General features: G+C 36.4%; 1 protein-coding gene across 1 annotated transcript in view; it reads left to right on the top strand.

Moving 5' to 3' along the window:
* The window catches only part of DDX46 (DEAD-box helicase 46), a gene marked incomplete in the record, with an annotated part of 2,009,097 nt that overhangs the window by 1,932,745 nt on the left and 60,912 nt on the right, over nt 1-15,440 (top strand). The window contains 1 exon segment of the mRNA XM_044069232.1: nt 8,534-8,607. Coding sequence (XP_043925167.1) covers nt 8,534-8,607 — 74 coding nt within the window.

Raw genomic sequence — 15,440 nt, 5'->3', positions numbered from 1 at the left:
AGAAAATACTGAAGTAGCAATAATAGCTTATACCTGGCAGAAAGATTCAAATTTATGGCCAATCTTTGAGGGTTGCTTCTTTTTCAGATGTCATAGGAATAAAATAGACTAGAAGGTGGTGTCATGATCTTAGTGGGGGGACATAATGTTATGGAAATACATATTTTGAAAATAAAGCATTATAGATTTTGTTAGTGTGACTGTTACTGTTGGTAGACTCTGTATTCCACTGGCTGGTGGGTATAAAACTTGCAAATCCAGTATTGATGATTTAAAGAAATTGGTTGCATTCATGTACTCCATAGGTGTACAAAATGGAATGGTAATTTGGGATTGGGGGTTGCATGGAACAGAATGGAGAAAATAATATTTCTCAGGTAGTTTAAAGAAGACTTTCAGCTCTTCTCTAGAGAGAACATTTTAAATTAAACTGTTACCATACCTACACAAGGAACTAATATATTGGACATATTTACTCCACAGTTTACGTTTGTAGCTGTTAATGGCAACAGCCATTTTGTGGTGCTAGTATTTCTTGTTACCCTATCACCTATTCCCAATAACACTGACTTTACATCACATTTTATCTTACTTGCTAACTCTAAGTACAATAACATTTGAAAAGGTGTTCCTTTCAGAGATAAATTCTGGCAAAAATACTATGTAGAAATGTAATGTCTTGAAGAAATCCATTTTCAAATTTAAAGTTAAGGAAAAGCAGGTTAGGCTGGAGAAAAAACATTTCTTCTCTATACTGGTGGTACAGTAAATGGACAAGGAATTTAAGATCAGAAATAAATTACTTAAAAATGAAATGCAGGAAAGATTAGGTTCCTGAAAGCCACGATAAGCAAGTTAGATAGACGGATTAAATCTAGAGCAAAATGTGATCAACAAAAATGTGAGGAAGAATTATTAAAAAAAATTAAATAATAAAAGGACATTTTAGACTACATCAAAACTGGGGGAAAAACTGAGTTTTCTGTATTATTGTTTTGTAGCGATCAAGGAAGGAGCCCACATTACTACAGTATTCAGAACTCAGTTTTAATGCAATGGGTTCAGAAATTATATGACTTGGCAAACTGGATTTTGCCAAAAATTCTGGACAGGATGATGTCACAAACATATGTTTGAATATATAAAGGCATGCCTTGGCTAAACCTTTGAACTAAAGTTTTAGTGCATGCTACCAAAGCACTAAGGTCACAGAAGTTTTGATATTTGTAGTTTTCTAGCCAGTGTACAGACAAGAGGATCCAAAGTAAAAGATAACCCAGTAGTAGTAACCACACAACCCGAAAGTTGCAACAACAACAAAACACAGCTAATCACAACGCTGCTCCGGCACAATAAAGGCTGTCCCTTTACCCATGAACCAAACTGCTGTTATAATCCAAAATGAACGATGTCAAACTGATATTTGAATATGTTTAATGTAAAATAAAAAACGTTAAATACATAAAGACAAAGGTAACTGATTGAGCGCTTTCATCTCCTTGACGGAGACTTCTTCAGAATCCAGTTACCCTTAACAATCCATACATTATATATCACAATGTTTGTAACCCATTGGTTGAAAATTAAACAATTTCTTTAATTATACAATCAATTACTAACAAAATTAATGGGCTAGCTTCAATTAAAAGTCTATGCAACACTGCCTGAGACATTACATTTAATAAACTGTAATAAACTATAATGCAAGTTCAAAACACCATAAATAATACGATACACAACACCAAAAGACTACAAAAATACATAAATACCTATCATTTTAAACCATAAAGCAGCAGTTGATATTAATTATAAATATTATTGTATTATTGTTATTACTAAAATATTCTGTACATCTATAAAAATGTATATGAAAATATGGAAATATGTACAAATGTGAAAAATGTATGTAAAAAATATATATATATAATTTATATAATTTAATATAAAAATATAAAAAATATAAATATATATATATATATATATATATATATATATATATATGTAATATATATAATATATAGTATTAAAAGACCTATGTATAAATAAATATTAAAATATCTAGATTAAATGGAATGAACAAGAAGGCTGTGTAATTGATCAATAGGAATTTATGTATATAACTATAAATATTAAAACTCAATGAATTATTAATAATCAAAATGTTAAAAATGTTTTGTTGATTGTTAAAATTAAGAATTAAAAACGAAACTGTTTATTTATTTATTCATTCATTAGACTTCCCTATATCGTTATTCGTTCTACATTTTACATTTCTTCGGGTCCATTGCCAATAATTTTAATGCCGGGGTTATGGATATATGGTCATTTAGTCCCTTTCCACTACATGCATCTAGTCTTAATTGCCAGATCATTTCCCTATACTCTAACCTGGTCTCCCAATCACCTCCTCACCCATGGATAGAGTTTCTATGCATTTTTTAAACTTGCAGGTAAGTACATTATGTTTTTACTGAGGATATATTTATTTTGTTAATGGAGTGGTGTGTTCTTGTGTTAAAAAGTCTATCTGTATGTTATTAATTATTCATGAGAAAGTTTCTCCATTGGGAGTTTTGAATTAATTGCTTCACTCCAATTAATATATATTATGAGTGTGAACTGTTATTCATTGTCTGAAGAAGTCCGAGTTGTAGACGAAAAACGTGTGTTGTATTTTCGTCACGTTTTATGTCAATAAACTTTGGATTTTATCCTGGGCTGTCTGGTGCATTGCTTTTCCTCGTTGCAGTGCTTTTGGAGGTTATTAGTTTTTTGTGCACTGTTGGTCTTTGTTGCTGTTTATTAATTTTTAAAATAATCAACATGGGTATATCTAGATCTCTGGTTAGGTAGTTAATGGCATGACTACAAAACCGTAAGTGGCAGATTGTGTACAAATCTTGCCGTGGGAATATTGTTGGACAAAATAGCAGGCTGCTGCAGGGATTGATATTGGGGTCCTCATTTTTCAGTTTGTACATTTGTAATTCAAAGATTCCATCAAATATTTTCTGATATTTATAAGCTGATGATCTAAAACTAGATTAGTAAATGAGAGTTAATGATTACCAAAGGAAACTCCAACATTGTTTAGAAGAATTGTGTAACTGGGCTAGGAAAATCAGTGCAGATAAAACTAAGGTATATGTGAACATCAATCCTTGACATTTACAGTATGATTATAAACTAGGCAGCAAGGAGACTGAACATTTTTTTTTGCTGATGGAGCTTGGTGTATGGGTGGATGACGAACTTGATTTTGGCCATCCCATAGATAATCAGGTAAAAGAATGTTCCAAGAGTATAGACTGCTTTGGGTTTATAAAGTCAAGGGATATTGTTGTTAATTATTTGTCTTTATAATTGTCTGATACGATCTAAAATTGAATACAGCATTTTTATGGTTCTCATATAGTTTTAAAAAAAGATTGTATGAGAAGGAGTGCAAAAAGATAATTAAAGGTTTTAAAATTATACTGTATGTGGACAGGCTATTAAGTTAGTGTTTTGTCTCAGTAAATTATAGGCACAAATGCAGGAATCGATTTTAGGTCTTTGGGGGAGGCCCAGACTTGGAAAAAAAAGAGAGGAAATGCCAAGCACATTGTGTTCAAGAACATTCAGGAAAAAATGTATAATTTTTGCAACTACAGTTGTTTCAGTGGTGTCTGTGATGTAAACTGTTTACAACTAAAGTGGTATCATTTTGTATGTTTTTCATTTGTATAAATGTAAGATTGCCTTTGTCATATGTGAAAATTTAATAGAGACATTTGGAAAAAAAAAGAACATTCAAGAAAAACAAGAAAACTATCAACTGGCTCTTTAAGAGAGTAACAGATAGTTTGAGTAAAATATCTGTTGGCATAAAGAACTACAGAAGTTGAGAAAAGTTTGAGAGCATTCTTGATTAATTGTATGGGGAAGCATATTATAAAGAATGACAGGCTGCAATGTCCTAGAGCCTGACCTTGAAACAGTATTGTATTGTTTCATACTGTTTTAATTGAATATATTAACATAACATGTAGAACCCAGGAGTAAATGTGTTAAAAAATAAGTATCTGTCAGTAGTTTTTAATGTAGATTTTAGTATGTATGTAAACCCTTTGTTGCTCAAGTAGAACCAGAGAGGTTTTACCAGTTGAATTAGCCACTTTTGATCAAGGATGCTAAGCAAACCTATCGGGTAGGATTTTGCTTGGTGAACATCTCCTTCCTAATGTTTAGTGGAAGTTCTCCTGTTCAGGTTATGTGAACTTACACCAGATATCCATTTTTTGTGCCTCTGTCTTCCACTATGACTGACTGTTTTCCATTAGGCATCAGGCAAACCTTTGAATGCTCCTGACACTGCCCGTTAAGAAAATGATACAGACAGGAAAAGCAGTATCACTGTGGGTATGCAGAAATACAGCTCCATATTCCCAACCTGGTTTTATTAACCCCTCACCCAATGTCCGTAGTGCATTAGCTGTAGTTTTGGGCCTTCCCCTAGCTGGCACTCCTTTGGTAGAAATCCATTAACCTCTCCCTCCAGTAAGGGTGAGCCAGTGTTAAACGATCAATCTCATCCCTTCCTGGCTGGCTTCTCCACTGCTTGAGACACTGATTGAAACAGAGTTATGCAGGTCATATTCAGGGCTCAAATCTGTATCCTGCACTTGCTCACAGGTTAGGCTTTTTTTCATAACTCTGATCATAACCGTACACCTAATGTTTAAAGACTGTAAGTGGGTTTTCCACAACATTAACTCTAATTGTAGCAGTAAGCCTTATGCTGGCATTAGAATTGAATAACGTTATAGTTATATTCACAGTTACTGTTAGCTCCTAACTCGACCACAACAATTGGCTCCTAACTTGACCACAACAGCTCTAATCCCTTGGGTTGTGGTCACTGTTATGGTTGGTTTATTCAAGGTAAAAGCTTCAGTTTACTTGGCACTTTTCTTTTTGCTACAGATTTGCTGAGTAGTTTGTAGGAGTGTCCTTTCTAGTGATGTTATTGAACTTTAGATCCAGGGATATGGGTGGTGTTAAGGTAAGCATACATGCCTTTAAGTCACTTCCAGTGATTCTTGAACTATTATTAAGCTTGATAAATTGAATGGGTGATCAAATAAAGTTATTTTAAACTTTCCACAAGGTTTTGCCACCAAATAGTTATTTCTATTAATTTGGGGGTTACCTAGCCCTTGGTGTGGGGTATGGGGAAAACTTGCCTCAGAGGTATGGAGACAACTTGCCTCTAATGTCTGTTCAATGTGTTTGCATTGATCATAGAGGAGCCACTGAAAAGCAACTTAAATTTTTTCTTAAGCCATCTTGAGGGTCAGAGGATCATATATCTGCAAAGGGTATAGAATAAACAAGCACATTGTTCCTTGCGTATATAGTTTGGGTGCATTATATTTGCAGGAATTACATTTACCTGAAATACATTTATTTTGTCAAAATTGTTTGATAAAAGCTTTGGATGTGTAACTAGAAAGATATTTCTTTGAAGCTTTAAGCATCTTCATTCATGCAAGTTACAAAAATAATGTCCGTTTTGCAACAGTTAACTTAGAATTACTGGAATGTATGTATGTTTTTGCAGGTGGTAGCCTTCTAAGCCCCCACCCCATTTGGGGCTTTGCCCCTACGCATTTTGGAGTTATTTTTTTCCCCAAAGATTGTGCTATTTTAGAGAAAACACAAAATGTTCTTTTTTTTTTTTTTTTTTTTTTTTTTTTGCACTTTGTACTTTTTCTCCAAGTTGCAGAGAAACATTTTGTTACTTATTTTGAATAGCACTTCTGTTTTTTTTTTCCATTTACCTTTAATTGTAACAGAATAGTAATCAATTATTTGGACACTTTTGTCACACTGATCAGGGTTTCAAATCAGTTATTTTCAGGACGCCAACTTTCAGCAACTCCTGCTTGGACTTGTAGTCATCCATTAAGCCAGAAGAAAAGTATTGTTAAAGGGAAGTGTATAAGAGTAGCCCACATGACTTCACATGAAGAGGATGTTGGTAGGGAGTTAAACCTTGTAGCCAACATGTTTCTTTCCAGAGATTATCCTGCCCACCTGATAGGTGAAACAAGTTACATAGAGGCCGAATGGGGTAAGAAATGTAAACCACTTTTGGGAGTAGGTTTAGCTAAACATGGCGGTGAGTATGAATAAAGAAGAAAGTTTTATTCTGTATCTGTCTGCAAATTTTTAAAATTTTTGTTAATTAGTTGGTCGTATCGCACCACTTTTTATTTGTTGTAAGTCTGAGTTGTGAGCAAAGCTCATACATTGCAAGTGTAGGGTGCAAACATTTTTAAAGTTTGTTCACTTTTCTTAGTTTGCATTATGGAGGGGAATACATTAGTGGTTGTTTTAATTTGCAGTGGCATTTTTTTCCGTTTTTAAGTATTCTAGTATAAAGGAAAGTATACACAATTTTAGTTGACTTTATTGATGATATCCTCAGGCATCTGTGTCTTCTAACAATTCCAGTTCCTACAAACATAGTGCAAGTAACTAGAGAAGTAGTCCATTGCATATGCCAGTTAAGTGAGAGGTAAGAGATTGGAGAACAACAAAGATGGAAAGAAAAGGAACAGAAAAAAAGGAAGGAAGGGAAGGTTTAAGACTGAATCTGTAATGACTGATTCTACATGTAACTCCATATGAATTGCAGAAGGGGTCAGGTCTAGGCACATTGCAGGTGCTGTGAAGAGTACTTTTGGAAAAAAGAAAAATCCATGGTAACCCTCGAAGTCTCAGAAAACCCAGTATGCAACCTATACTGGGTCAAAAACCAACCAAGCAGAAACTTTGCAGTGTGGAGTGTGTGAAGTTCACTCCTTGAAATATGTTATGCACTTAGGTCCTTAATGCTTCATTTTTAACATTTTTCACTGTATTTCCACCTTAGCAATTATAGCTATGGTTTTCAGCCTATTTAGGTGTTCACTTTTAGATTTATACACATGTTCATTAATGTTATGATGTGTATTGCACACAAACCTGATGAAGTATTTATTTGGTGCAAAAGCAGTCTTTAAGTGTTTCAATTTATAAGTTACTAATATTTATTCTGCTAGAGGTCTAGTGGTAGATCTTTTTGTTAGTCATTTTGTTAGTGAGTTGGTTTCTTAAAGTTTGGATTAGTACGTTAGCTTTATTAAGCTGTTCTTATATTGTATATTTTAATTTGCCTCTAGCTTTTTAGTTTCAGTTCTAAGGTAGCATAGTCTCCGTTTACACTGTGGTGTTAAGGGGGAAGGGGGAGTTGGTTAAAGGAATGAGTTTAATACTTTTATTGCTCTTAACAGAAACACTCTCTGTAACCACTCCCTTGCTCCAAGTAACCTGATTATATATAAATAATGAATGTCTTTAATGCTTTTCATTATACTCATCTAGGATCACTTGTTTGTGTTTTTCAATAAAGGATATTCCATTTTTAACTCAGCTGTGGACTACCTACTATTTTATTATATTATTTTGTAGTTCATATTTTACAGTTCAACTTTTATTAGTGAACTAGGTACATAACATATTTCAAGGAGTGAACTTCACACCCTCCACTCTGCAAAGTTTCTGTTTGGTTTAAAGAGTACTTTTGGATAACATCAATGATAGAAACAATACTAAATTCAAGAACTTTAATCATTCTTTGATTTAGGAATTGGGTCCATTCCTGTCATGGTATTAGAAACCCAAAAGACTTGGAGAAATTAAACAGGGAAAGGCAGTAGAAGTTTTTTATCATCAAGTAGTAAACTGCAGAGAGAAAAAGTATGGTATTATAGAGAAAATTGAAAGCAAAAACTGATCTACTTTATTTTGCAAATCCAGAAAGAGATCTTTTGGTATGAACTGCTGTCCCAGTGAAGGCATAACAGAAGCTGTTATGCAACACAATGCATTGTAAAAGGTAGGTACTGCCACAGTACAGAATTTGTGAATAGATGTGGATCAACAAAATATCTGTTCTAGCAATGAAATGTGTTAAACTTAAGGAACATTTTCATCATGCCTCCGCTTGTGATAAAACTGCCATTTTATGAATGAGAACTTCATACCTGGCATAGAACATGACACAGAGGTGGATTCCTGCTGTCAGCTTGTGGTTCCCATTTTTGTGTGTTAAAAAAATTGCATGACTAACTTGTATAGAACAACCTTAGCATAGAAAATTGTTTAAGTCATAAATGAATCTTTAAATGTTTGAAATCTGAACTGTCTTTAATTAAACCTGATAAAGGACAAACATCTGATCCCAAGATGTCAGCTGGTTTCTGAAAATGTTTTGTAAGTGTGAGTTAGAAGACATAAAAGCACTGCTTAGAATGAATAATTTCATAAGTAAATAGATTGTTTCCCTGATTACGGGTTTTAGAGTATTAAAACAAAATTGCAGATGCCTGGAACTCTATTTTTAGTATCCTGCAAATCATCTTTCTGAAAATTAATAGCATGTTTATTTGAAAAATTGCATAATGTATGTAAACAACCTCAATAGATGTAGCTCATTTTTCTCCAGGTGCCAATGAGCTGTCTGTACAAAAAGCCAAGGCTGAGATCACCAGGCTTATAAAGGAAGAACTTATTAGACTGGTATGTATGTTTTTTGAAAACTAATTAAAATAACTTTTTATTCATACATATTAATTAATTGTAATTGAAACATTTTAATTTACAATAGTAAATGTGCTAAATCTTAGACTGCTTTATTTCTAACTTGTTTTTGAGGTGTAATAATTTAGCATTTGTTTTGGCTGTACTTTTGTTGTTTCCATTTGCACAAATGACTGCTTGTGCAGCTTCGTATTTGCACTTGAGAGACGTAGGTTAATGAGACCAGCCCAGTGGCATAGCGTGAAGCCCAGACTGCAGTTCAGGTGACTCAAGTTTAATTAGCAGGTTAAATGCCTGCGTTGTTAAGGAGGGTGGGATTTTGCTGGGCATCTCTGTGATGGAGCCATGGCAGGGACTAGAGCTCAGAGAAATGGTGTTGTTTGAGAGGCTGCCCTATGGACTCGAGACAAGGCACATGCTCAGATTACACCTCCCATTGACCGCTCAGCCTGCTTATGATGGCATGCTAGATGTGGCGTTAGGGGTAGTTAAAATTCCCTCATCAAATAGTATGATAGTACCTTGATTTGCCTGTCCCACTCTGCAGTGATTGGCCTGTCCCACTCTGCAGTGCCAGCAAGTGCATACCCATTAGAGGCTGCTCACGGAGAAGGTTTGCTAGGGCTGGACCTCATCTGGAAGGGAGACCCTTCTTCCGTGGATCACACCCAGGAGCTAGCTTTGGTATAGGAACTGCAGAGGATAGGACTATAGGGAGCTGGCAACAAAGGAGTCTGAAGTCTGCAGCAAGGTTGAATGAAATAAAAAAAAAAGTTAAAAGATTGCAGGTCAGGTACTGTAGACAATAAACAATGCAGTTGACTTCAGAATGAATACAATTCCAAGAATACAGGGTACATTTTAGTAATGTAATTAATCTGGTGAAAAGGAAACAACAACAAAAAAAACTTTAGACATGCATCTCCAATGTTCATAATTTCATTCTTTTGTGGGCCTGTTGACTTGAGTCAGTTTATCTACCTCTGCAGTATACTACTACTTTCAGAGGGTCATCTGAGTGGGGATAGATTCAGCAGAATCAGCCAGATGTTCTTTTTTAGTGGGCAAGTGTGTGTCTGCTTCTGGGCGAAGTCCGCAGAGCTTGGTCTCAGGGCGCAAAGGACTTTGAGGAACATATTTTAGAAAATGGCAAGCCATTATCATAGGATGTCTACACATGTAATTCAGAGTATTTAATTAAGGAATTGGTAAATATGCAAGGCTCCTGTAATGTAAAAGTCTCTTACTGGAATGCTTTGTCTTTCTAATCCTTTCACTGATCTCAGACCATGGCTGCCAAGCCACAGCCCCTTTCTGTGAAGGTCCCCAAAGGGTGATGTAGTTTGCTTTCTTTCTCACTCTCCTAAACATTAGCCCATTCAGGTCAGCTAAGTCATGGAGTGCCCTTGTCTTGCTGCTTTTCATGAATCCACAGTCTTGTGTTTCACCAACAATTGCATTCATTTTTCGTAAGTGTGGTGTTAAAGAAAAAATGTTTCCTTGGTGTGAAATCCTGGTTGAAGTATTTCAGGAGTGCTTTTGTTTTATTGCATTTTTAAATTGCAGTGTCTTTGGCAGAAGGCCCAGAAAGCATATGTTTCACATACAAAAAAGGTCAAGGAAAAACTATAATTTAAGGAGCACCACTGTTTATTATTAAGCCTCTGCTTCAGGCTTCTCCTTTTTCAAATGTCCATTGCTCATCAAATGAAACTTGGAGGTTAAAAAAATGCTGTCTGCTGGCCTTTGATCCACTCACAGTCCTTAAACATGAAATGGAGCGGAATTGACTTGCTCTTAGGAATCATCCCACAAGGTCTGTTGAAGTATCTTGGCTTCTTCCAGCTATTTCCATTTTAGTTGTCCAAAACAGTAACAGAGGCCCAGTCATTTTTTTTCTGGTGGCATCTATTATGTTGCAAAAGATCATCTAGAGGCAGGCTTTTACTCCTGTTCTCCATCTACTTCTGTGTTCTAAAAATGGGGGAACAGTCTTTTATTTGCAGTCTAAACTAGTTTTTAGAATTTTAATATTTTTTTTATCAGCTACAGTCTTGCTCACTTATATTAAAAGAGAGAAAAGTTTATCTATGTTTTGTAAACAAGCTAGATGTTTTATACATCATGCTCCTGAGGAGTCACAGATGGTAACCATTTAAAATGTCGGGACCTTCTAGAGTGAGTTTCGAAACATGGAGACTGAGTTGCTGAAAAAAATGGACTTGATTATGTTAAGTCCGAGATGACCATTTCTTAAAATATTCTCTCTTCTCTGAGCTATGGTGATCTCAGAGTTAATATATTGTATTTTTGGGGGCTTGCCTCCCACATCAAGGTGTGCAGGGAGGCTTTAAAGGAGAAGAGCTAGGTTCAAGATTCACTGTTCTGCATTTCCGATCCTTTTCTGGAAGTTTTCAGTGTGTAGTCCCTTGAATTGCCAATGAAACACCTAATGTTCATAAGGATCATTTGCATATATCCCATGTGCCTCTGATACAAGAGGTTTGGAAGGTCACTCAGTGGAAGTTCTAGCTTTGCTGGAGTTTTCATTTTGTTTTTACAGTGTGTAGTCCCTTGAAATTTTGAGTGACAACATTTTAATAGGTGATTGCAGTTTCCAGGTGAGTAATTGTCAGTGATCATGTAGTAGTGTCTTACAGAAAAACAAATGCTGTGATTTCTTACACCTGAATTAGAAGATTCAGTCCATTTTTCTTTACTGTAACAAGTCAGAAGTACAAGACTAATGTCATTTGGCCAGTTTAGCTCATCACTGAAAGTGGAATAATGCATCTTTACAGATTAATCCAATCCATTTGTATATGCAAGGCCATCCTCAAAACTTTTTGACCCTTTGTAGGGCTGAGCTAGTCTCACTTAGTGAGGCTGCTACACAAGCATGCCATAAGTGTAAGCTGCTCAGGTGGGGCATAGAGAAAGCTCTTCCCAGTGACACTGGGTTCTTTTAGCACTCTGCATGCTGAAGGACTGGCTCCCAGTCTTGGATGGAGGAAAGAGGTGAGACGATGGTCAACTTTCCTTTCTCTAGGATGGTGGGCATTGCAGTACCTGGTGGAAGCCAGGAAGATGAGCAGCAGCCAGGTAGTCTTAGTGGTGGTGTGGGTGCAGCTATACCTTTTCAGTGGTCCGTAGAATTCAAAATTGCCCTTCCCTTCAGTGAATTGATTTGGAGATTCAGCTGTCCAGAATTTGCTCTTACAGAATGATGTGCAAACTCCAGATGCTTGAGGACAGGAATGGCACAAAACAAGTGTAATAAAGATGCCTGACTCTTCTTTTGTTCCTTGCTTCAGACACTAATTTCCTTTTACCCGTATTCAGAGATTTTATTCATTAACTAATGGTAGTGTCAAAGCTAGATGTGAGGGGGCACTCACAGATGGCTGCACACTGACTAACAACTTAACTTCACCTATCCCAGTGTACAGAAACTGAAAAACAACAGCCAGTAATGTCAGCCTGAATAAAATTCAGTTACTGGCTAGTAAGTACAGTGCCTGTATGCCAGCAAAGAAGAAACTAAGAGAGCCTGAAATAAAATGAACTAGAAGAGGTAAAGAGAACACCAGCTGGAAAGAATCCTGCAGCTGTTCAGCAAAAAGGAATTCAAGCTCCAGCTTTGGTACAAGACATGGCTTCCAGTAATATAAAACAAGTCAAACATGCTCAGTGCTGAATACAACAAAATATTGGAGGGAGAGTATCAGCTGAAGTAACACAAAGCTGGAAAGAATGGAAGAGGAAATAAACAGCTATTCAGATAAGCTGATAAAAGTGCAAAAATTAGAGGTTGAAATGAAGAAGAAGCTGGCTGAGTATGAGACTGCTCAAGAAGAGATGTTTCAAAAATGGTAGAATTAACGGACAGAGCATGTAGAGAAAATCTGAAATGTTCTGCTGTACCAGAGAAATTGAAAGGAGCAGACTGTAGTAATTTTATGAAGGCACAAAAAAGCAACTGGACTAGTGGTATTCCACAGCAGGAACTGTTAATTGAAAGGACACATTGTGTGTCTGCTCCAAACCTGGCCACAAGAAAGCAGCCAAAACCTTTATTAGTAAAAACAAAAAAAAAATGCAATCCTACCAGCTAAAAGAGGCTGATCCTGACAAGACTGTTGCAAAAGGGAAAATTATTCAAAATTGGAGACAGTAGTGTTTGTAGAAAATGATTATCTATGCTACGACGCATGTACACCAAGCAGAAGAGAAGCACATTTATTCCAGTAGTCCGGGAATGTTGAGAGGCAGGTGTGAAATTTAAACTGGTGTATTCAGCTGTCTTCAGAATATTTTTCCTCGGGATTCAGTCATTTTTAATACAGAACATACTAAGGAAAAAATGTAAAAGTTTGTCTAACAAAAAGTGAGCTATCAAGCAGAAAGAGACTCTGCTTCTTATTCTTCTGATAGTAAAGCACATGGAGAGGCTTTGCTAGTGAAACCTTTTCCAGTCTTCCAAAGGCATATGCTTGAGAGACAGCAAAAAACCACAGGAGTTGACCAGAAGAATCAGGAGTACCTTTGAATTAAACCGGAATCTGGAGTTGGAAGATGGAGATGAACAGGAAGACTTACCAGCAACACAGAACCTAGTGAATAAATGTGACACTGCAAAACATCAATTGCATTTGTGAAATATAGCTGTATAACGATAAGTGGAAAGAGTGAACTTTTGTTGATGTTAAACTTGTAGGGATTGAAAAACATTTGTCTCACTGTCATTAATGTTTGGAAGGTCTCTGAGGGGAAGAGGAAGGAAAAGAATTACTGCAAGTAAAATTTCTGTAAAATATTTTTAGTTTTTGTGTGTGATAAAGTTACAAAAGTAAACAGATGCATTTTTTCTTCCTCTTCTCTCTGTCTCTGTCCTCTTTTGGTTTTAAGAAATGTAAGCTTTGCGTTGCAAAAAAGAGAAGAAAAGCTAGAGAAAAGTATGTTTAAGCTAATAGACTGTAGTCATGGGCTCTTGATGTGGGAGATGGGGAGTATAAAAATACAGTATAATATATGCAGAGCTGATAATCTTTTCTTTTACTTTTGAGTAGCTGAATGTCTGGATTAAGCCCCTTGACTTAATCTGATAACAGATGTTAAGATGAAGCAAGTAAATAAGTGAACACCAAATATAATGAAAAGTTTTCCTTTAGCAATAAACGTTTCAACTTGTCTTTCAGGTTGCAGCCGAGGACTACATTTTCTTTTTTTTCATCTTTCCATGGAGACAGGCGACAGAACACATGTTTCTTCATGGCTAAAAGTTAATGATTTCTGAAAACATGAAAGAAGTTTTCACATGAGGGGGTAAAGATAAAAAAAGGGCAGACACCATTATTTGTTTCCTCTTCCACCACTACTGGATCTCCTCCAGCAATTAATAGTACTCCTGTTTTCCAGAGTCTAAGTAGAAGCACAAGGCAGTAACATGCGTCTTAGCATGGATAGTCTCAGTTTCAGGTTAATTAGAGCCTGTGTTAGCAGGTGTCTATTTAGCACATATGTTCCTGTTAGGAGGTTAAACTTCATTATTTGAAGTTGTACATAGTTGTGTGTTTGCATTAAGTTAGCAGGTTATGGGGTTATGTTTGGTTTTGAGGGATTTTATTAAAACAAAAATTCTTATAAAATGTGACATACAGTGGATATAAAAAGTGTACACACCCCTGTTAAAATGCCAGGTTTTGTGATATAAAAAATGAGACCACAATAAGTCCTTTCAAAACTTTTCCCACCTTTAATGTGACCTATAACTTGCACAATTCAATTAAACAAATCTGTTAGGGGAAAAAATATAAAAAAATGTACAATAAATGGGCAAAGGGAATGCCTTGGTGGTGGTCATGAGTTTGGAGAAATTTGTTTGGCAGTTGATCTGATATTTTCCATTTCGTTATGCATCATGAATGGGCCTTCGGGTCTGTCCTCAGATCCAAGCCAGCTATCTCCCAGACATATGATCCAAGTCTCAAACTCCTCCCTCTCCCATGATTTTTCACCGCTCCTCCTCAAGCCCTCAGATCTCATTTGCCACCATTATAGACAGATGCGACTGTGAGCCTCTCTTCAGTGTAGATAGTTTTTCATAATTTTTTGTCTTAACTTTTCACTTTCTCGTAAATAGTGAAAAACCTGACCTAAAGTTCACATTTTAAGCTAGTTTCTACCCTATCTTCTCTGTCTTCTTTTTCTCCTTAAAAAAAGAGCTTTTCCACTATCTTTAAGTTTTGTAGAATAGTTGTTTTTTGGTAGTTTAGTGTGTGTCTAATGTCTGAGTGCATGTTTGTGTGGGTGGTTTTAAGAGGTGTGCCTCTTGTGGGCATAAGATTTCCCAATCTGCCGCCCGCAAGAGGTGTGTTTATTGCTTGGATCTGGGGCACTTGGAGATGCCATGCGACATTTGCTCCGCCTTTAGTCCCTGAGCCCCTTGCTGACAAGAGGAACAAGCTCATACTTATAGGGTTTATTCCCTCCTCTGGAGTCCAGACTCATTCCCAAAAGAAGCGAGCCCCCCCCCCTACTTCCCCACAGACATCTGCTTCTGAAAAACATTGGAAGCTTTCAGATTCATCCCCATCAGATCCGTCTGCTGTTGCCTTCTGTCCAGATTCAAGAGATTCCATGGATTTGGGGAGTCAGCTCCGACCAAACCTCTCACTCTGCTGGCTCCATTGACCTTGGGTCTGAGCAGCCTTTGAGGGCTGTTGGAGGTCATTAAGATCCATAGCTCTTCGTCTCTGGAGTGGACTTCGTGTCACACCCACCAGGATCGCAGGTCTCGGAGTCTTACTCTA

The sequence above is a fragment of the Protopterus annectens genome, chromosome 4.part0 (genome assembly GCF_019279795.1).
Source record: "Protopterus annectens isolate FY-2018-M chromosome 4.part0, PAN1.0, whole genome shotgun sequence".
Classification (NCBI taxonomy): domain Eukaryota; kingdom Metazoa; phylum Chordata; order Ceratodontiformes; family Protopteridae; genus Protopterus; species Protopterus annectens.
Note: the sequence above shows the minus strand (reverse complement) of the source record. Positions and strands in the feature narration are given on the sequence as shown.